At 41.1% G+C, this 23,088-nt stretch overlaps 1 protein-coding gene across 7 annotated transcripts in view; it reads left to right on the top strand.

The window, feature by feature from the left end:
* The window catches only part of EPHB6 (EPH receptor B6), a 66,470-nt gene that overhangs the window by 35,415 nt on the left and 7,967 nt on the right, over positions 1-23,088 (top strand). For all 7 annotated transcript variants that reach the window (XM_064724255.1, XM_064724282.1, XM_064724263.1 and 4 more), the window contains exons 5-9: positions 9,551-9,706; positions 10,724-11,062; positions 19,536-19,660; positions 20,689-20,851; positions 21,620-21,734. In XM_064724255.1, the coding sequence (XP_064580325.1) occupies positions 9,551-9,706; positions 10,724-11,062; positions 19,536-19,660; positions 20,689-20,851; positions 21,620-21,734 (898 nt within the window). The remainder of the gene's footprint in view (positions 1-9,550; positions 9,707-10,723; positions 11,063-19,535; positions 19,661-20,688; positions 20,852-21,619; positions 21,735-23,088) is intronic.

Here is a 23,088-nt window from a genome sequence, read left to right as displayed (position 1 = left end):
GTAGATGTATGCACACAGGGTGCCTTGCCATGCAAAATTATATAGGATTTAGATTACCAGGTGCTTTTGAAAATAGTATTTAGAATTTATGATGGGGACATTTTAAAAAATATTTTTTAAATGACAATATAGAAAAAAATAGAAGAGGAATGACTGCCTGATATAGTACTAAGCTAACTTCCAAATAAAGAAGGACAGAGCTCTGGATAGAGCTGAGCTGATTAGCCATGTGTGTGGCACCTCTGTACAAACATACTTAACCAGAGGCAGAAAATACCAGCCAGAAAGAGGAGGAGGTAACAAGTTTGGAGTGGAAAGCTTTAAGCTGAACTTGGGAGAGAGAGGAGGATAGGTGTTGGTTTAATGTTTGTTTTTGTTTTCTCATTACCCAAATCTATGTTAATCAGCAATAAATTAAATTTCCCCAAGCCAAGTCTGTCTTGCCTGTGACAGTAATTGGTAAACAAGCTCCCTGTCTTTATAACTTCTTTACCTCTGCCCACAAGTTTTCTTATCCGATTTTCTCCCTATGTCTTGCTGAGGAGAAAGAGTTAGAGGGTGGGCATTTGGGTGTTTACCAAGGTTAGCCATCCACATGGCTGCTTCTCCTCTCTTCTTTCTCTGGATGTTTGTTTTTAAGAGTACTTAGCAAGCAAAAGGTCTGCCTGTCTTCTGTAGTTGATGTAAGGATTCCATAAAATTGCCCATGTCCTTTAGTATATGCAGTCCCTTCTGATTGCAGAACGAATCACATCTGTATTACTGATAACTACAGGAGCAAGCAACTGTGCACAGAGCTGTTGGAGGTCTCATTTGGGAAGAATATTGCATGATTATTTTTGTGTTACTAAAAAATGTCCTTTCTCATCATCTTGGATAAACCTTTTTCAGTGTGTGAGGCTAAAAGAATGTTAAGATTTATGTTAAAATAAAAGATTAGATAGTCTGCTAAAAATATGCATATACTGGTAGCAAAGGGAAAAAAGAGCACAATAAGGTCTTCTTAAATTTTAATCACTTAAAGGATGCTTCCTTTAAAAACACAGGATAATTTACGTTGCAGAGACTTGTGAAAGTCATCTGCTCCAACCCCATGCTCAAAGCAGGACCAAATTGGGTTAGGTCACTCAAGGCCTGTTCTACTCTAGTTTTAGTTATTACTGAAGATGAAGATTACACAATGTCCCTGGGCAACTGTTCCACTATTTGACAACACCCATGGTGAAATTACTTTTTCCTATGCAGAAGAAGGTTTTAGTAACATGTAGTAAGAGGTTATTACAGCTTGTGTCTGTTATCTCATGTTCTGCCACCTCGTGCCTACACCTTCATCATATCCTCCCAATAGGTGGCTGATGACAGCCGTAAGCTCCCGCCCCACAGCCTGCTCTGCTTCAAACCCAGTGTCTTAGCCTCTCCTGGGTGAGAGCTTTAATTTCAAGGTAAACTCACAGCTGACAACAGTGTTTGGTGCCTTGATCTAGATTACCCTTTTCAATTTTTTTTCTTCCATACTGTTCCCTTCATCAGCTCCTTGAGCCTCCTTCTGCTACTTGCACATACATTTTGGTGCTTTTCAAGTAGTTTGCGTCTTTTCCTGTATCAAGTGCTTGCTGTCTACTCATATTCTGTCCTACCCTGCCCAAATCTTTCCTCTCGTGTTTTTGCCTTTTTTTTTTTCATCACATGACCCATTCCCTGGCAGTTCTCCCACATATAATTAGGCAGTAATTGCTTCAGCTCCACCTCTTTTACCTAAAAAATCCCTTACTCAACTGATCTCCTATCAACAGTTAAGGAGGAAAGAGTTCTTAATTTATTTTATCTCAGTTGATTTGATACTCTTCTTCAAGACTCAAAAGATACACTTTTCTCTCCTTATGTTTCTTTCATTTTTCCAGTCTCTCTTCTCCACCCAAACAGTTGTAGTAAGTGTGAAACTCTAGATCAACCCAGGACCCTATTGCATCACTGTGCCTGGCTTCTATTGCAGGCTGATCCCACCTTATTCAGAACAAGATGCAAGAGGCACAGTAGCAGTCGCTGTGGAATAGTCTGGCCCAGTAGGAATTTACAACCACCATAAGCAAGCCATAGATATATTTATGGGAAGGGGAGGGGGGAAGAAGTGTTTTGTCTAAAAGACACTACAGTTTTTATTTTCTAGTGTGTATTCTGCATGCTAATTATGCTATATTTCTAGCATTTTGAGAAATGTATTGTCTAAATGTCTGCATCATGATTCTACAGTGTTATTGGTTGCTAACTACTTTCCACCATCGTGCCAAGTGCCAATCTCCATCCCTTTACCTAGAGTCATTCTCATTTGAAGCCCTCTGTAGCTCTCCACATCCAGTTTTCCCTAGGTCTCAAAATCATCTGTGTCCACTCATCCTTCCCAGACTGACTCCAGTTCCAGCTTTGACACTGTTCATTTTCAATACTCTCACATCTAGTGTTTATTCTTGCTGCCCCACAGTACACCTGGGAGCAGAACTCCTATACAAGATACAGGTCACTTGCCTCAGTCAAGAAGTGAGCAATTTTATGCTCTTCTAAATGTCTTCTTATGTCTCAGTTCAGCTCCAAGTCATATCTGCATACAAAAAGTCATTGTCACCTGCATCACATTCCCTAAAGTCACTACTGCATGTACCTAAAGCTCTGGTGAAGTTCCAAGCTGCCTTTCTCGGTCCTTCTCCTCTTGCTGCATTTTGCTTAGTTCTCTAAATATTTCCTCTCTGGCCTTACTGTCCAAGTGAGCTTTTAAATGCCTCTTTCTCTACCTCTTTGGTTCTTGGTCTGTCCTCTCCTCATCTTCATTTTCATTTTCTTTACCCCTCTCCCTACTGCCCCTCCACGATCCCAGCACTTTTCTCTGCTGGTTTTGCTATTTGTTACTGTTAGAAGTCGCCAGAAGCTGCTCCTCTGGCCTCCCGGGTGGAACTTGTCTCCAGTGAGCAGTCAGGCAAACACAGGCAACACAGGGACAAGTGTTGTAGGGGGAGCTGAGGAAAACTGGGTCAGTGTCTGAGATGAGCTGTGCCCAGCTGAACTGCTGTGGCATTCTGACACTGTGCCAGGATATGAAAAATGACTGAGACAAGCTGAGGGAAAAGCGCTTGCGCACTCCAGGCTCTGCCTTCTCCTTTCATAGTAGGCTTGACTTGATGGGAAGTGGCAGCTTGCTCTGCTCCCTGAGGTGCTAGCCCTGCAACGCTCTGTCCCTGCATCCGATATTGTGTATCAATCAGAGCTAGATCTGCGTTTTCTTGGAAAGTCCTGGTGCTGGGGGATGGTAAGTTGCACTATCCTCATTGACAAGGACTGTGGCTTAGCTGGTGTTCCTATTTTGTGTGAAGTTGTTCTGCAGGTGGAGGTGTTTCAAGAGAAGGCCCTCTTGTTCAGGCTTTCTCTGCAATGGTCCTGAGGTGGTATTGTTCACTAAAGGAAATCATCCTAGTCCTGGTGGCAGTGGGCCTGCTGCAGTCTGAACATTTGTTACAACTGTCTCCAGTGAGCACAGTCATCTGCAGAGGCTGTAGGACCACGGCAAGTGGACCTGATGCCATGATCTGCAGTAAGAGGGGAATGCAAGGCAAGATCATTCAGAAACAAATGAGAGATGGATTCTGTCTCTGTGTACGAAGACAGCCCTAGGCTCACTGTAAGTGCTTGAATAAGAGGAAGTGGCTTTTGCCTATTTAGATTGCCAGGGAATTTTTTTCCCTTTCCTCCTGACTTGACTTTTGATATACTATTTATAGTGACTGGACTGAGGCAATGCCAGGAAAAGCTCCATGTCCTGGGAACAATTATTATTGCTATCTGTGGGCTAAAGTCCTGAGTGCTATGGGCAGCCTATCTTAGACAATTCTGGAAAGGGATAATGGTTCCTGTGAATGTAAGCAGCTCTCTGACTGGATGCAGAGGCAGGGTTCAGGTGGAAGTAGAAAGTTTGCGACAGCTGCAGTGCCTGCCTTTGGAAGCCATTCTTTAGCTTCTTGTAGCTTGAGGCCAGTTAGTGTCTACTTTATTCAGTCTGGCCATTTTGGCCAAAATTACAGATGTAAAATATAAGCAACAGAAAACTTAGGCCATAGTATTATTTTTCCAACTATATTTTATTAAGAAGGTGAGAGAGATGTGAATCATGTTTAATCACTGTAAATCTGCTTTGCTTGCAGTATGCTATGTGATTTCATTTTGCTGTTTTTCTTCTGGAAATAGAAATACCCAGGGGCAGAATGAGAGTTTCAAAGCATGATTGTTTCTCTATATCTGCCATCCCTCCTGGAAATAACAACGTGAGATTATAGGTTTATGTAGTAATTATTTTTTTCACTAGACAGTAAAAAATAATCACTGTGGAGAGATCTTCCGTCGTAAGATGCTCAGTATTCCACTCTGTAGTTCTTCAGGTGCAATTTCTGTAATGTGAGTGGAACTGGGCAAGCAAATCCCTCCGTTATTCCTTTTCTTCACACTTTTCTGTCTTGTTTAAAGTCTTTTTTTAGGCCCTTCCCTCAGAGGGAACCTGACAATCCTATTCTCATTTCACTTCTGAACATCTGAAATGAGATGTAGTCTAGTGTCAAGAACTTTCCATTCATTGTTCCTTGTCCACCCACCCGCAATCATGTATGTGATGAATGATCTGGCAGTGAGGCAACCAAGGCCACAGGGCTCTATCCACACATTTTAATTGGCTTATGTTTAAGGGAAAACAAAGAATAGCTGAACTTGGAAGAGATCTCTGGAGTACACCTTAAGGCCCTCCCTGCACAAGCAGGGTCATCTCTAGCAAGTAGGTCCAGACTATTTTTTAATTTCTCTAAGGAAGGAGACTCTAAAACCCCTCTAGGTAGCCCGCTTCAGTGCTTGGTCACCCTCATGGTAAAAAACGGCTTCGTTGTGTTCAGAAGGAACCTGCTGTATTGTAGTTTGTGCTCTTCACCTCTGGGCCTGTCGCTGAGAAACACTGAAAAGAGCTGTCTTCTTCACTTTCTCCCTTCAGCTATTTGTGCTCATTCATGAGATGGCTGGAAGCCTTCTCCTCCCCAGACTGAGCAGTCTCATCTCTATCAGCCTCTCCTCCTGTGGGAAATACTCCATCTCCTTCATCATCTTTATGGCCCTCTGCTGGATTCTCTCCAGTACGTTAACGTCTCTAGTGTACTGGGGAGCGCAAAACTCAGCATGGTTTAGTGTTGAGCCTAAAACTCAGCACAGTTTAGCGTGAGTCTCCAAGAGTACCCTCACCAAAGCTGAGTAGAAGCTGAAGATCATCATCCTTGCTGCAGAATTCCCTGAGGTGTCCAGGACCTAGAGTTCCTAAAGGCTGGTCTTGCTAGTTAAGACTGATGTGAAGAATTTGTCCTGTGTTACCCACATTTTCTCTAGTCTTCCTTGAGCCACTTCTCTTAGAGAAGCTCTTCTCACTTTTGACATCCTGTGCCAGATGTGATTCCAGGTAGACTTTGGCTTTCCTAGCCATGTGTCTACGTGTTTGGACAGTGCTTCTATGTTCCTCTCAGGCTACCTGTCCGTGCTTCTGCCTCCATATACTTCCTTTCTGTTCTAGGAGCTCTGTTCAAACATGCAGGCCTGTTGGCATTTTTTGCCTGAATTTGTGCTTGTTGGGATGGAGTACTTTTGCACCTGGAAGAGGTAATCCTTGCACATGAACTAGCTTCTTTGAGTCACTCTTCACTCCAGGGTGTTATCCCACGGGACTCCTCCAGATCACCCAAGTGGTCACATCTGCTTGTCCTGGAGTTCAGTGTTGTGAGCTTGCTCTTTGCTCTGGTCACTGCACTCTGGATCTTGAACTCCACCACGGTCACTGTAGCTTAGGCTGCCTTCAACCCTCACATCACTAGTGAGCCCTTCCTTGTTTGTGAGCATCAGGTCCATGGGGGCACTTCCCCTCATTGCCTCCTCTATTGCTTGTTTCAGGAGGTAGTTCCCAATCCTTTCCAGGGACTTCTGAAACTCTTATGCCCTGCTGTGTTCCTCCTCCAGTACAGTAGGCTGGTTGTAGTCCCCCTTGAAGATCCTCTGAATGGGAGGCTAATTCCAGCTGTCAGCTCTGGGCTCCATTCAGTTTTTCACGGGTAAACATCATGCCGTCTGGTATAGCCAAGACATCAGTCTCTTCTGGTGTAGCACAGAGGACATGTGAGCATATTACTGAAATTTGTTTATTGGTTTATTGCTGGAACAGCTGCAGTGAAGTTTTGATTCTTCAGTTCACTCAGCTCTAGTGGAGTGCTTATTAATGAGCCTATGTGGCTGCTTTACTGTGTTAAAGTAAATAAAGGACAAGGGAATATTTGGCCTGGAGATGTTGGAAGGAAGAGATGTAAATGGCAACTGTATCAAAATCATTTCATAAACAAGCCTGGTTCCTTCTTAAATGTGGTTTGGCTTTTTGGTTTTTTTCTGGATTTTTTTGTTTTGTTTTGGTTTTTTGTCTACTGCTTTTATTTGAAGTTTTTCTCAGAAGCATGCTACTTTGTTGATGGAAATATTCTTGTTTAAACCTGTAATTTACTGTAAAGTCACCTGTTCTCATGCTGTCATTACTCTTGAACCTAAATAAACAATTCTTCATTGAGTGACTCTCACAGTTTTGGGATTGCACTCAAAAATAAATGCAGCCTTAGTGAGTAAGAGATCTGTTAGGTAGCAAGGAATCAGCTCAGTGTCACAGGACAAAAGGCATTGGACCCTGGGCAGTGCTTGGGGAGACAGCAATAACCTACTTTTGCATATGGTTCAGACATATAATGCCAAGCACAGTGCATGGGCAGTGGAATTAGATTTTGTGAGGCAGTTAAGAACAGGTGCAAGTATTTGATCGCTAGTGCTTGTTACACATACCTGTTCCAGAGTGTTGTCCCTGTAGCGGTGTACTGCATCAGTGATATAAGCAGATAACATTGTTAGCCATTAGCTGGCACCGTGTCCCTGTCCAGAGGCTTGTGTTCTTGCTCTGTGGGTGGGTGGGTTGGTTGGTTGGTTGGTTGGTTGATTGGTTGGTTTTTACAAGCAGCTTTTGCATGTTAATGGTCGCTTGGAGTGACTGCCCATAACATGGATGAAATCTTGCATGGCCTTTTAAGCAACAGAGGTGCTTTTAATTCAAAGAGGTAACTTGCACAGACTGCTTTTCTTTACTGAGGTGGTAAAGAAACCATTTTGTTCCATTGCATAAAACCTACAGCACTGCACTTGTGCTTACTGCCTTTGGCTAATTCATCAACAGTGAATTAGCCATCTCTGCAGACCTCACCCCTCCATCCCCAAGCTCAACAGCAATTTGCCAATAGATGTTAAAAGAACTCTGTAAAAATAGATTTATCTATTTTAACACAACATGTTTATTTTTAAATTAATTTTATTTATTAAACACCAGACAAATTCCTCATTCACAGATTTGCAATTGGGCTAAAGGTGAATTTACCTGAAATCTTTTTGCACTGTCCTTGTAGGGTAAATATGGTTTTGTACTTCCGTGGTGAAGTCTGTACCCTCTACAGATTTCCCTTTAGCATCACATACATGGCAGACATTACCATTACCTGTTCATTTTCATTATTGTGACTAGCAGCCAGGTGTCCTACTTGATATCAGGCTGTAATACTGAATGAAAGAAAATAACCATTCTAGAGGGTCTGCCTTGACAAGTGGAATGAATGTATCATTAGTTCTAAGCTTCAGCAAAAGCTGAAGGAAGAAGGAATTTGATGCAAGAAAAAAACAGATGAGATAAAATTACTTTTTAAGAAACTAAAGCTGTTCACATTAATTTCTGCATTCTCAAACTTGAAATAAAGAAAGATCCCTGAAATTTTGTTTAAATGACTTTGCAGTGTGTTGGATGAGAGCTTCCCATTTGTACTGCTCGTAGTTTCAGTACAAATGCATTTGCCAACAAGTGTGAATATTATATTCTACATCTGTGGCTGTTAAGAGAGCCTAAAATTGAGTGAAAGGTATATAGTTTATGACGTGGATAAAATCTTACATACTTTTTCTTGTCCATACAAACATACGAACGTATTGCTCCGTATGGGAATATTTTGATTTTCTGCTGGATAAAGGCCTGAAGACAAAGGCAGTTGCACTTTTCTTAACCATCATCTTTCACATGAAAAATTACAGTCTCTTCTTCCCCTTTCCTTTCCAAATGGCAATGTATCACACACTGAATGTTGTCATTTTTTTGAGTGCTGGAAAGAAACAGTGTTCCCCTATCTAATAGCTGTCATTCAGAGTTATTGAAGTCCTCTTTGTGGTCTGGCCTGTTCCAGGACTGATCACTCTTATCTGTGTACATGTGGAGGTTGCTCTGTGCATCCTAGAAGAGTTTTGACAGAGAGGATGAAGTAATACAAGAGGCATAAACCTGATGGGACTCCACAGATGTTTTTGGCTGTTATTTCTGGACTGTGCCTGTAGCCTCAAGGGGGACTGAACACATATGATTCTGATTTCATATAACAGCTCTGTACAATATTCTTCTCTTACTTGCTTTGCCTTTTTTAGGTAATTTTTGCTATCCTCAATCCATTGGAATATTCTGCTTGTTAGAATAGTTCTGCTTTTATCTGGGGTCTATCTGAAAGTTTCCCATTCCTTGTAAATGCTCTTTATTGTGAAGTTAACAAACCAAATGTCAGCTGCAAATGGATTTTCACCTGAGCTTGTTAGTCCATAAAATCTAAAAGAGCTGTATCTATTTATATAGAAAATCAGCTTTAGAAAACATACATAAAAGCAGTAAAAGCTGTATCCTAGCACTTCTATATAAGGTCTAAGCACCTCCTATTAGGCCTCTTTGCCAAACCTAAAATGTGCCATACTCCCATATTGTTAAGAAATTATTTTTTCATTTTTCATTTTCTTTCCTTGTAGGATGGATTTCCATCCTTGTTTCAACTTGTTGCATATACATGTGCCTATGCATTTGCAGATTAAATTTGACTAATTAACATACTTTTATCCATTACTGGGAAGTTTTCAGACCTACAGGAAAAAAAATAGGACTGCCAGTCTTAGTGTCTGCTCTTAGTTTTAATGCAAAATCAGCAATGGTAGTGTATATTACTTTAAGCAATGAAACTGTTGTAGGCAGCATAAAAAATCCAATTTTGTGGCTGTGTTGGGTGTGGGGAAGAAGGTGTGGGTAACTGTTTGATATTTCAAGACAAATCACTTGGCTGGGCTCCTTGACTTCTCCAATTTAAAAGCGCTTTGAGTGAATAGTGAGAAGACAATTATTTGAGGTGGCCAAAGCTGTCTCAGGACTGGTTCTCTTTCATCTGCTAGTGAATCAATTTAAGCAATTACATACAGAATAAAATAAACTGTTTTGAAATGGCAACATGGACAAAATATGTTCCATAAAGAACCAAAACCAGCAGCAGCTCTATGCAAGAACTTCTCCCAGCAGCAGAAGTTAAATGTAAATTAGATTCCACTGTTTCTGAAATCTGAATTAATGATTTTCCTGCTTTTGCCTCTCTTATTTTCCTCCTCTTAGCTTGTGCCCCTGGTTTCTTTAAAGTATCTGTGGGAGATGACCCCTGCCATCTGTGCCCTGCCCACAGCCACGCTCCACTGCCGGGTTCCCGGGAATGTGTGTGTCAGAACCGGTACTACCGATCTGCTTCGGACAATTCTGATGCTCCCTGCACTGGTAAGTGTTTGGATGAAGTGTTTGAAAGCAAGAAGGGAAGTTAATGAGAGAGAAATGTGCCCAAATGATTTGGGGGAAGGGGTTGCAATTCCGCTCTTCTCAAGACCTTTGAGATAACCCAAAACTTCCCTTTGCTCCTGCACCTGACTACAAAGTGATGGTGTGAGAATGATGATTCTTGGGTTTCATTACAGCCTTCAGAGGAAAATGTTCTGTAAATAATGTTTCCCTTACCCCTCCCTGTTACTGAGCTCAGCCTCTCTGTCCCTCCCCTTCCCATCTTGCTTTGTGTCTGTGCCCAGGTTTAGCACTGCAATTCTGCTGCCTACTTCTACCTTTCTGAACTTTTCATTTCTTAGCTGCAGTGTCTTGTCCCGTTCTCATCCCCATACCTTCTTCTCACCCTCTGCATTTTCCTCCTTCTCTTCACTGTCTCTGTGCCATCAAGGGAAGTAAGTGTTGGATGCACAGAATGGGCACTTTTTCAGCTGTCAGAGTTTACCTCTGATGACATTGAGGAATCTGGCTGGCACCAGGAGTAATTGCAGGCAAAACTGGTGTCCAGTTCCTGGAGCAAATGCAACAGGTTAACTAAAGTGTGAGAAAGTTCAGAGATAATTAGGTGCCAAAGGAGAGAATTACAGGTCTCAGTAGAGATAAATCTATACTAAGCTTGTGTGAAGTTTAAAATTTCAGGGGATTGGCACTTCCCTAAACAATGACTGTTCTTTTCGGGAAATTAAAATGTCACACCCTTGAAACAAAGACTCTTCTTTGTAATTTTGTTTGTCTAAAATGTGCTAATACAGTTGTTCCTTTGTTAATATGTGTGCTTGATGTAGCAAAGAGTATGTTTTTCTTAGCCTTGCTCTAAGAAAGAACTGATGAAGAGTAAGAATGAGAAGAAGAAGCAGCTTGTTCTTCTATTCTTTTCTCTTTGCTTTGCCTCCTGCCTCCCCTTCCCTCACCTCTCTCCCATTCTTTCCTGGGATTTTGATCCTTCGTTCTGCCTTCCAGGCATCCCCTCTGCTCCTCGTGACCTCAGCTATGAAATCGTGGGCTCCAACGTGCTGCTGACCTGGCGCCTCCCCAAGGACCTGGGCGGCCGCAAGGACGTTTTCTTCAACGTGATCTGCAAGGTGTGCCCGGCGGGCTCGGCGGGGCCGTGCGTGCGCTGCGGGGACAGCGTGCACTTCGAGCCGCGCCAGGTGGGGCTGACCGAGAGCCGCGTGCAGGTCTCCAACCTCCTGGCCCGTGTACACTACACCTTCGAGATCCAGGCCGTCAACCTCGTCACTGAGCTCAGCTCAGAAGCACCCCACTTTGCCACCATCAATGTCAGCACCAGCCAGTCAGGTGAGGAGACCCCTGCATCCGAGTCCCGGAGCTTCTACTTCTCTCTCTCTCTCTCATTTGATTTGCTTTTATCTGTTGAATCCTGGACTTTTGTCTTTTTACTTGTGTTGTGTGCCTTTTTTTATCCTGCCCTGCTATTTGCATAGTTTCACTTTTGCCCTTCTCATTCTTGTCTTACCTAAATGAGCTTTCCACTCTTGCTTCTTGGCAGAAAAACTCCAGTTTAGCAGCTGGTGTGATTTTTGGGGAAGAAGCTGCCCTGGAGAAGATTCCAATGGGAGATGTAGCACTGTGGGTCAGACGAAGCACATTGTTTCATTGTGCAAGAGAAGGGATGCTACCAGGGCTTGATGAGGATTTTGTGAACGTCATTTTTCCAGAGAAGCTATTCATTTTCTCTATCCCCTACTCTTCTCCATTTCATCATCTTATTTTCCTCTTAATAAGAAACAATTTTTTTTCTCTTTACATGGTAAAAATATTAAAATGTGTTGTGCAGTTATATTCAAAAATGTCGTGATCCTTGTAACTAGAAACTAACTGGTGGGGATGACTAAACTAACATACTAATGGGTTGTGTGGGCAGTCAGAGGAGTTCTGTTTCCTGTAAATATAATTTACAAGGACTGGAGCTGGAGAGAGACACATACATCCAGGCATAGAGTTCTGCTAAATGTCAGCATTAAGAGACTGGGCATATGTTGTTCTTCACAAGCATGTATAAGCTAATATGGAGAGGAATTATACACAGCTTGTTTAAGAGGATATAATAAGGAGTAATGTGATGAAGAGGAGAAGGAGGGGGAACATTTTGAACTGAGTGACAGAAAATGTCTGCAAACATTTAGAGTTGTGTAAATGTTAAACTGAAGCAAATCCCATATGAGGTTCCAGAGTGTAGTGTGGAAACCCCTGCAAAACAAGGTTTTGGCAAAGCTCCAGAGAAGTGCTGTGAAACCAGATGTAGCATCATGGTCTTGGTTAAATCACGTCTTTGCATTTTTGTTTCTATTATATGGAAAGAAATGGAATGTATACATACCCCCCAACTAATTTCCTGCTGGAATAGATATTTATAGATGCCAGGGGGTTGATCTGTTTGTTCCCTTTGAAATGTTACCTGACAGACATCAAGTAGCAAAGCACCTCTAGGATCTCTGGTCCCCTTAAGAGGCTGGCTGCAAGTGGGTGATCAGTTTTTGTTTACAGTAAAATGTGGCTGGGTAATTTGTATGGTAATTCCAGGCAGTTCCTTTGGCTTCTCCTGGAGAAAGGTGGGTGTTCTATTAACGTCCTACAGAATTCTCTTTCTTCATGTTTCTCATCTCAACCTTCTTTATCTATATCAGAGATAACTTAATTGAGCAGCTGCTTCCTCCTCCTTCCCGGAATCACTCAGTCTACCCTCTTCTTCTATTTCTGTTTGAATTTTCTGACCACTCCTCTTCCAAGTGTCTCACAGTGTCTTACAGCGTCTGGGTGTCTTGAGTATGTTGGGTACTCCTCTCTAAGATGCCTCTCTGTGCAGTAAAGCTGTTTCAGGGGAGAACAGCTTCCTTAAACACGAGTGTGTACTGAGTGGCTTCTTTTTGTGTTGGGTCACAGTTTTTTCTTTCCTTGCTTTTCCTTGAGATCGTTAGGAGTGAGCTTGAGATGAGCTGCCCTCGATTTGTACTGACAGCTCATACTAACAAGGCCCTGCTTCCTCCATCACGTGGCCTGTCTCATCCATACCCCCTCCTTTTGATCCCTTCAGCAGCTTTTCACTTTATCATTGCTTGTTGATGTTGTGTTATGGTAACAATTATTATTATTTCTGATATTCTTATTATACAAGCAGAGATAGAGCTTTGAGGATTTTACATGCTGAGAGAAAAAGGGTACAGGAAAACATGAAGGGTACCAAAAAAAATCAAGAAACAAAAAGGTACAATGTCAGGATAAAGGGCCATAGCAAAATTTTTTCTCTCCACTGAATCAAAGATGAACCAAAAAAAGACCCTCCAGTCCTGGCAGTTTCTGAAAATTTTGCTTACTCATACATCAGTCTGAGTTCTCTCTCTTCTTGAAAACTGATGGTCCAAAAAATACTCCTGCCCCTTTTTTAGAGGTATCTTAGGCAATGTTCTGTGTGGAAGCAGTCCTACTTTTTCTTCTTCCCATGATGCCTATTCACTCTTCAACTTTGTCTCCAAAACACTGTTCCTCTAAGAGTTTGCATACCCCTCATGGTCTTCTGGCCTTTCTTCAGAGCATGATAGGATCCCTTGGTTACAGAATGACGTTTTTTCTGTGCAGACTGATTATGATGTTCCTACTCTTCAGTGACCATGTGCCTGAAATCAGATTTAGAAGGGCTGTCAGTGAAAAATCTGCTTTACTGTAAGACTTAACCTGAAACATGAGAGCTGTTTGGATAGCAGTAATGAAACCTGTTTGGATAGTAATAGTGTGAAATGCAAATATGATATGCTAATCACCGGAAGAACTGTGCAGAGATGAGACAAGAGAAGGGAATTGCTTTCAGCTCAGGTTTGAAGTGCTGAGGTTGAATACCTAAATAAATGTCAGGAAGTATAGAGAGATGTTGGAAGCCTTTTCCAGATAGCAGGAACCACATGATGAAAGGCAATTATGTAATTCTAATGAAGTTATACGTTATCACAGGTGTGAACCTGACACACAAAAATGCAAAGAACTTAAACTCTTACCATATTTTCACAAAAAATAAAACAGACTAATCTTTTACTCAGTATTTTAACATTTTCAAGTGTACTTATCAGGGTAAACAAATATCTCTTCTCATGTCTAAGGACAGAAGTCAGGTTTTCATTTAAAGGACTGTGAAAAAACTTACTCTATGCACAGCTGTAACTACCTGTAACTACCACTTTTTCCCTGCAAATTTCACTGAAGCATGTAGTAATGTCTGTTGCCAGAGAAATGCTACTGAACTTATTCGTTCAGGCAGTTCTTACATTCCTAGAAAGAAGAGGACAAAAGAAAGGCAGCAGAGATTTAAATGTTGGAACAAATCAATGCAGACTTTTAAAGCAAGTGTATTGGGGTTTTTAGCTGAGTCCACACATTCTGAGAGCTAGTAGAGATATGTGAATAGAAAGGTTATTTGACCAGGTTGCCTTGTACCTGTGAAAATATATGTAGCAGCCTTCTGCATCAGTGGAAATCAGAGCAGTGGGACCTGGCTATACCAAAAATCTGTAGTGCTTCAGAAATGAGTGCTAGACAGTCTGAAGGCTTGTGTAAGAGGATGAATGGGGACAAGGACACTTTTGGGTAGTGCCAGGAAGTTTAAGAGGACGTGACAGAAGATTTTCACATGAAATGGTGTGGGAAGGGGAAAGGAATTAAATGCCAAGTATGATTATGAGATTGTGAAGAGAAATGATGAATTGCTTGAAGATGTTTGCTTTTCCAAAGAGAGCCAAAAGAGTACAGTAGACTTAGTTGGCAAAATCAGGGACAAAGGCAAGGCATTTTCTAGTTCAAAATGAGAGAGAAATAAGAAGAGAGCTGTCAAAAACTACATGCTGTTGTGTTTTGCCAAGATAAAGCCAGCAGGTAGAGTGTTCATTGTCCTCTGAATGAAATGCATTGTTTTTCAAAGTCCTTAGCTGTTTGCTTATTTATGATCTAATTGGCAACACTCTCCAAAGTTCCCAAAGAATTCAACTTTTTTGTTTTCTGTTCAGATAGGAAAAGCAAAAATACTTTTGTAAGTTTTAATTTTTCCCTTAGTGACATTAATGACATTTTTCAATTTACCCATCTTTAATAGATTTGCCCAGCTATGACTGGGAATTAATAGTGGTTTCTATGGTCACTCCACAAAAAGGAACTATTCCAGTTTCTCTCTTTACTATGCTCAGTCTCTGCAGCATGAGCAGAGAACGAAAGGGCTTGTTTTCAAAATTCAGGTTTCACTTACTGTTCAAATGAAGTCAGAAATCTTTTGAGCAAGTGTAAGTATAAAATACAAAGTAAAACATGGCACCTTGTGTCATAAAGGCTATTTTCCTTTTTATTAAGCATGAATGGAATGCATATACAAAAACTAATAATAAAAGAGGGAAGGGAAGTTACAATAACTGACTAATTTGCCCTTTTAAAGCACTCTTCATCCATAGGGAGCAAAAGTACAAGGTTATGACAGAAGACAATCCAAGATACTTTTAAAGGATTTTGGGTATTTAGAGAAAGGGCCATAACTAAATTGAAATGTGTGGAAAAATGTAGGGCATTTTCAAAATAAGGATAAGATAATAAACACATCAAGAAGGGAATTTCCATGCTGCATTCAGACTGATCTTCCTAGAAGATGATGTTTGGGAAACTGGACAAAGCTATAAACAAAGCTAGGGTCTTCATGTCATCTGCTTGGAATATGAGAAGAATAGGATACCTGAAGAGGTAACAAAAGTGAAATATCCATAAGAGACTGTAGAGACATGTTAGTGAACATTAGAGGCCAGCTGAGGTTGATCAAATCGTATGACTTCAGAAGATTGTGGGGCAAGATGGAAGGGGAAGAGAACACATAAATAACACAGATGTAACACACAGGTCTTGGCAGGATTTAGTTTGAATGCTGGTGGAGTGATGACCCATGAGCCAGGTGTCTGATCTCCTCTTGTACTCCACGGGTATCCAGTCAGTACTGCTAAATGAGGGACTCCTCAGAATCAGAAAATGGCTAAGTGTGGAAGATACCTCTGGAGAACATACTCTCCAACCTGTCTGCTCATCAGGGTCACCTCAAGCTAATTGCCCCTGACCACACCTTTGAATATTGCCAAGGTTGGAGACTCAACAACCCCTTTGGATGAAGGTGGGGCTTAGCTGCCTGCATGTCCCTGTATCCTCTGTCCTTCCCTTACTGAGGAGAGGAGTGACATCTGTTTTCCACTAGGCCTCAGGCACTTCTCACAGTCACAAAGATGTTTCTAAGATTATCAAGAGTGCTCTCGAAATAACATCAGCCCAAAGGATGCATCCCATCAGGGTCCATGGAATGCAGTAGTTTGCCTGAATATTCAGTCACCTGATCTGGCATGAGGAAGATCTTCCCAGCTGCAGACTTCCCCAAGGTCTGCACAACCTGGTGTTCCTAAAGGCAAGACTTGCTGGTAAAGACTGATCACCAGGACCCTGCACCGCCCAGCAGCTGGCCCACATTTTCCCTCTTTCTTCAACCAGCTCTGCACTTAAAGAGAAACCCTTCTTGCTTTTGACATAGAGAGCCAGATGTGATTCCAGGTGGGCTCTGGCTTTCCTAGCCATGTGTCTGCGTGTTTGGACAGTGCCTCTATGTTCCTCTCAGGCTAGCTGTCAGTGCTTCCACCCTCCGTGTACTTCCTTTCTGTGTCTGAGTTTAGTAGGAGCTCCTTGTTCAAACATGCAGGCCTGTTGGCATTTTTTGCCTGAATTTGTGCTTGTTGGGATGGAGTACTTTTGCACCTGGAAGAGGTAATCCTTGCACATGAACTAGCTTTTTTGAGCCACTCTTCCCTCCAGGGCATTATCCCATGGGACTCCTCCAGGCAGAACCACAAGGGTCACATTGGTTCTAAGTATCTTCATGGAATGTAATATGGACTGAATGCCACATGCCAGAAATGCTCATGGTCTGCTGAGAATGGCACTTGGCTGTTCTCTGCCGAAGTGGGGATTGTTATGTATTGTTAGATGAGTCTGCATTTCCTTCACATTCCTGACTTACCTGTCTGTTGATTGAGATAGATTTTTAGTCTTGCAGGCACGTGTCTGCTGCCAGGAAAATATTAGTCCTGCAACTAACAGCCCACAAAATATAGAAACTGGGAGTTGTACTTAACTGGTGTTTGGATTTCTTTGCACCTTAGCTGGGTTTATGTGGGCAAGAATTTTCCATGCATTTGCTATTATTTAAATTGCATACAATGAGAACTGCTTTTTCAATCTTAATTAAAGATCTGATCTCATAGCATATTTTTGCTCAGAATAGAATAGAATAGAATAGAATAGAATAGAATAGAATAGAATAGTTGGAAATTAACCTATAGTGGTCATCTAGTCCAACTGTCCAGATTGGATTGTATCAGGCACTGTGATTTCAGCTGCCATTAGACAGGGACCTAACATATCTATGTCTGTAACCTCATGTAAAAAGAAAAGAATAAAACTGACAAATCAATATAGACCTGGACACATTTGTGTATACAAAAGAAAGTTTTGAAACCAAAGTTCTGTTATAAACATTTTTAAAAGTTGTCATGGAAACAAGGGAAAATACTCACCTAGCACTTCTGTGGAATTTTGAATGTCTATAGACATAAAATCTTTATATTTCCTAATGCATTAACACTCAGAGAATAACCTCTGACAGGAAATATGTACTTACTCCACCAACAATTATGTTTGCCTTGCACATCACCTTAGTATTGATATTCAAACCATATTAGTATGAAACTTTCAAAAGAGAAATCTTGCTATCTCTTTTCATTCAAGTGATGGAAGAGCTCCCTGGTCAGTGTTTCATCATTTTTTAGGTCCTTAAAAGAGAGGCACACATGTATCAAAATCTAAACTATGTCTCAGAGAGACAGATTAAAGACAATCTGCCTTGCAGTGATTCATAGCTGGTTTTATTTCTGAGTGTTTTTAATGGCTTTTGCTCTAAGTAGTGTCTTCTTATTAGGTGCAAATCACTAAAATTACTGTTTTTAATACGATAGACTGCAGTATCCTGGTTGCCTCCCCCCTGCCACCATCTGATTACCCTAAGTGATGGACATATCTGGATAATAGGAGCTTTCTAGAATGCTGTGACACGTGGCCAAGAGATACACTTGAGTGATGTTTTTGTTATTTCTTTGTTGATTAATTCTTCCAGGTAGGGGAAAAATTTGGGATAGGGGAGAAATGAGAGGCAAGAGAAGAATAACTTTTAGAGCTGGGGAGGAGAGGAATTGTGGGGAGATTTAACTCTGATCATTCTGTAAAATCTTAGAAAGAAGTAGACTGTCCCCTGGCAATGTAGCTCTGCATTTAGGTTTGCACCTCTCCTGTGTGTTTGCTTTGTGTCTCAGTGGAAGAGAGTTAAACTTTTGGAACATTAAATGTAGCAGAATCTGTCTTGGTCAAATGTTAGCTGACCAGTTACCTCCTGACATTTTAATACAGTATTATTCATTTGCATTTTAAATGCTACATATGGTCTTGGTTAATTGTCGCTCTCTTCCATTCTTGTCACAATATTCTCATTGGCAGGTGAGGCTGTTGTGTAATCTTGTTTGAAGGATGAGCAATGGTAAAAAGTAAAAGGAGTAACAAGGAGTGAAAGTATTTTATTGCTTAGACTCTTATTTTGTTTCATTTACATTTTAAAATTAGTTCCTACTTGCCTGAGCTGTTTGAAGCCCATCTGAAATATGCTTTTCAGAATAATTTTATCTTGTTATTAAAAACAATCCTTTTATCTTTTTCACGATTAATGAGGGAAGAAAATGCTATTCTGCAGGTTTTGATCATTTGCCAAATGTCTCTGCTTCATTCTTCACATCAAGGAAGTTTATGTCTATTTTCTAAAACCAGTGGGGTTTGGTGGCAACTTTTCATTGGCATGCTTTTTCTGGAAAATTTAAATGTTGCTGAAAATGTTGCATCCATTAGGAAAATGAGGATACCCTGGCTGCTTACCTGTAGGTTTCTTGGCAGCATGACATTTTCTTTGCAGAGAGAAAGGAAAACTTGAGAAGAGCTTTGTGGACAAACAGCTGGATCCTCTGAAATTGTACTGAAATTTTTGCTTGGAAATCTCTTCCCAAGTTTCATACACTCTTAGCTTTTGTATGAACCTAGAAAGTGTGCATGTGTGTGCAGATGGGTTCATGGATGGTTTTGATAGAAGTGGATTTCCATTCTTTAGATTTTCCATTTATGTATATGAAACATGTATATGTACATGTTTCATGTACAAGGCCTCCATTACTCTGGTAGCCTATACTTGATTTTTTTCCCCCCAGGAAAATAATTACAGTCTAGGGGAGGAGCAGAAGAGAAGTAATGTGCTCTGCATTTGTTTTGACCACTGTCATATTCTTTGTCCAGGCGTGATCTTAAGGCAGTGGCATGGAGCATCTTCTGATCTTGCACATAAAAATTGCACCTTTGAAGATCAGAATTATATTCCAGCTAATATAAAGATATTTCTTAACTCCTGTGCTGCATAATCAGTTGGATGTGGATTTCTTCACTTTCTTTCAGTCTGAGTTGTCAATGGCTGTATCCCCCAGCGGAGTAATATTGTGCCTGGATTTCCTCTGGTTATTTTACAAAGTATTACATAATGCAAATTAAGGAAAATTAAGGGAAGAACTGGCCTAACTTAATAATTTATCCTAAGGACTGTCCAAATACAGTTCATTTTTAAGCTTATCCCTTTGCAATCTCTCCTTTTTGTCTTTTATTCCAGTCCCCTCTGCTGTGCCTATGATGCATCAGGTGAGTCGTACTACCAACAGCATCACACTGTCGTGGCCTCAGCCAGACCAGCCCAATGGGGTCATCCTGGATTACCAGCTACGCTACTTTGACAAGGTGAGCAAAGAGGGATACTGAGCACTTTGTGTCTGGGTGATGCACCCCTGCATCAGAATGAACAAGGTGGGAAAAAAAAAAAGTTTCAGTTATGAGGAAGGAACAAACTTTAGCAATACCAGAAGTTTGTGATATACATGTCTTCTGGCATCAGTCCATCTGCATTTCCCAACTTGGAAACATCTAGGGAGAAGACAGATTTTAAGAAAAAAGAAGATGCTTGTTTAAGCTTAAAAGCTGCAGCTAACAATAAGTTTAGTATCAGCTGACACTGGTAACAGTGGAAGGAGCTGAAGTTTCTAAATATATTTACTGGAATTGGATTCACTGCAAGTCTGTCATTCATTTATGAGGAGAAGTCTTGTGTCCTCATTTATGCCTGGACAGACATCTCTAAGAAATTTTACGAGAAGAAATGCCCTCTTTCATTTGCTAAGTGGCAAATACCTCTTTGTGTGCTGGAATTACAGGGTGGCAAATACAAATTTATCCTCCATTCGCATGTCTTGTGACTCCTATTCCATCTGACTTGAGGGGAAGAGATATGTGGGGCTGTTCAGACAAACTCCCATTCCATATTACTGGTCTTTCACAGAAATACTTCTGCGGGATTTTGCAGGGCTACTATTTTTTTAGTGGCAAAAAGAACTGCTATTTGTGATAACATGTATAGCAGCTTCCTGGATACAGCTTTACATGTGTTCTTGCTCTGAATTCTCCTGGGGGAGTACACGAGTTTGGAGTTTATAGAAAGTGAACCATAGGACAAAGTTTTGTCTTTCATTTTTGTTTAGATTGAGAGTCTTTAGCAGAGCTTTGTGGGAAGCCCAGGCCTGGGGGAATGAAAAACAGCAGTGAGGAATGAATAGTGTGAGAGGAAGTAAGGTCTGGAATAGCAGCTGTTGTTGGGAGGCTCTGTAAAGGTTCAAAGAATATTGGGTTGACATGGAAACTGTCATGCCTTGATGAGGAGAGTGAGCAGTGTAGGCAGAAGTTTCACATTCCTTTTTGGTCATTGACATTCACAGGCAGAAGATGAGGATAATTCCTTGACCTTAACTAGTGAGACCAACATGGCCACAATATCAAGTCTGAGCCCAGGGAAGATCTATGCCTTCCAAGTGCGTGCTAGGACAGCAATCGGCTACGGCCCTTACAGTGGGAAGATGTATTTCCAGACTTTAACAGGAGGTAAGTGCTGCCTTTTTGTGCCATTTCAGGTCTGCACATGATCACCTTCCACTTGCCTGTGTCCCTGGAGTGTGTTGGCTTATCCCCTGGAGGACTGCTACCAGACACTCCTACTCAACTTGTATTTCTGTGTATAATAATTTGGATATGTAGATTTGTTCACTTAGAGAAGCTTCATGTTGTCAGAGGGTATTGTTTATGCTACTGCCATACTCCTCAGCCCTGCTCTTTGTTGCCTCTGTGCTTCTCACCAGCAGGAGCAGTGTGCCAGTAAAAATCTCTTTAGGGAGATGTGGCAGTACATAGCACTATACACTGCTGTAGTTTGGCCCTCAGCTGTCACGGGGACATCTCACAGCTGAAAACTCTGAGAATGTCTAAAAGACCGGTGGGACAGAGGACACAAAGGTAGATTGGACACAGGTTTATGTGCAGGAGCTTGCCTTCCAGCAGGATCACCATCCTTTTGGTAGGGATCAAAGGTATTGGCAAGCTACATTAATAGGGGACTGTGGGATACAGCCCAGGTGTAGAGCTAACCTGTTCTTAAGTGGCTTGTCAGCTGTCAGTGGACCAGGGAAGAGAGAGGAAGTGGATTTTGAGAGAACACTGGCTTTTCAGATGTAGGAAAGAAGGTGCTAGAGAACCGCAGTGACTGGGGAGCAAAGGGCTGGTAGGGCTGGAATTATGGGAGAGGTCTCGGTGAGCAGAAAGGAAGCTGGACAGTTCCTATCCTCTGCATCCATGTGTGCGTGTCTTCCTTGGCAGGGGAGCGCTCGGAGATGGTGCAGGACCGACTGCCGCTGATCGTGGGCTCAGCGCTCGGGGGTCTGGCCTTCTTGGTAATTGCTGCCATTGCCATCCTTGCCATCATCTTCAAGAGGTGAATTCCTTGACCTGCTCATGTGCACTTCAGACAGTGGAACTTCCTTATCCCTGCAACATAACCCTGTCCCAAGGGAAACAGCCTGATCTGCATTTATCCAGATGCCCTTGAGATGCCATTCTCTAATTCAGGAAAGATCCTGCCCCATTACTCCTATCTGAGGAGCCTCTCCTTTGGTAAACCGCTCATGTACTTAGCTGATATTTGGCTAGTTAGCAATATGAACACAAGGAAAGCATTTCAAAGCTGTTACTCAGAAGGTACTTAAATGCATCGCTGTGAAGGAGGGACTGTAAATTGCAATTTAGGCAAGCAAGTGGAGAATGAAACAATGTAGTGGAGAAGGACTGGTGGAATAAGTATGCATATTCAGTTATTTAGAGGGTGATAAATACCCTTTCACCAAGGACCAAAACACAAGGGCTCATTTGCTGAAGAATAAAATCTATTCAACCCCAATGGTTCCATGGAGCACTAGCTCATAAAATACAGGTTAAAGAAAGCAAATACCACTTTCCATTTTGAAAAGAATAAAGGGCATATAAAAGATTGTCGAGATAATCTGTTACAAAAAAATAAAAAAGAAAAAGGACAGAAATTTTAAAGAGAAAAAGGTGAGGGTTGCTATTTTTATAGAGGTACAAAAGTAAACAATGGGGGTTTTGTTATTTGAAGAAAAGAAACAGTCATTACCCGCTCCTTGAATTTACTGAGGTTTGAACTTAATCCCCTAGATTGTCAGTAATGGATTTCTGTGTCTTTGCTCTACTGTGCCTCTGCACAAGAGGGACTTTTTAGCTTTTTCTGCTGACCTAAAAAAAATGTAAAAAACTACTTAACTTTAGAAAGTGAAGTCTAGTTTTAATGATTTCTTTTTTGTTCTATTCTCTTTTCTACATTTGTTTTCTCCTCTTTTGTATATTCTCTTTTAATATTTTTCTTTCTGGAAAGAAAAGAATTATCACATATTGTTATATTTTAAATGTTGCCTCCTTTTGTTACTTTGAACTGTTAAAAATACAATTTCTTGTTACAGCTGGAAATGTGATATTATGTGCACAACTCAATAAAGCATATATTTTTCTAAAAAAAATAAACCAAACCCAGAATAAGTTAATATTACCAAAACTGTGTTGGGGAAAGACATTAATGGCACTTGTAAATATACATATGAGGAAACATCATAAAAAATACATTCATTTATACTTAAAGAATTATGTACAGTTAATAGACAGCTTTTCAGAAAAAGGGGAGATACCAAATTTCTATTTTAAATTTGTCCTTGCTAAGAAAAGTTTGAAGATGCAGAAAATGAGGAACACCAGATGAAATGAGTAGTTCCTTAAAAGGT

Source organism: Zonotrichia leucophrys, chromosome 1 (genome assembly GCF_028769735.1).
Source record: "Zonotrichia leucophrys gambelii isolate GWCS_2022_RI chromosome 1, RI_Zleu_2.0, whole genome shotgun sequence".
Lineage (NCBI taxonomy): Eukaryota > Metazoa > Chordata > Aves > Passeriformes > Passerellidae > Zonotrichia > Zonotrichia leucophrys.
This window is presented reverse-complemented; position numbering and strand designations above follow the sequence as displayed.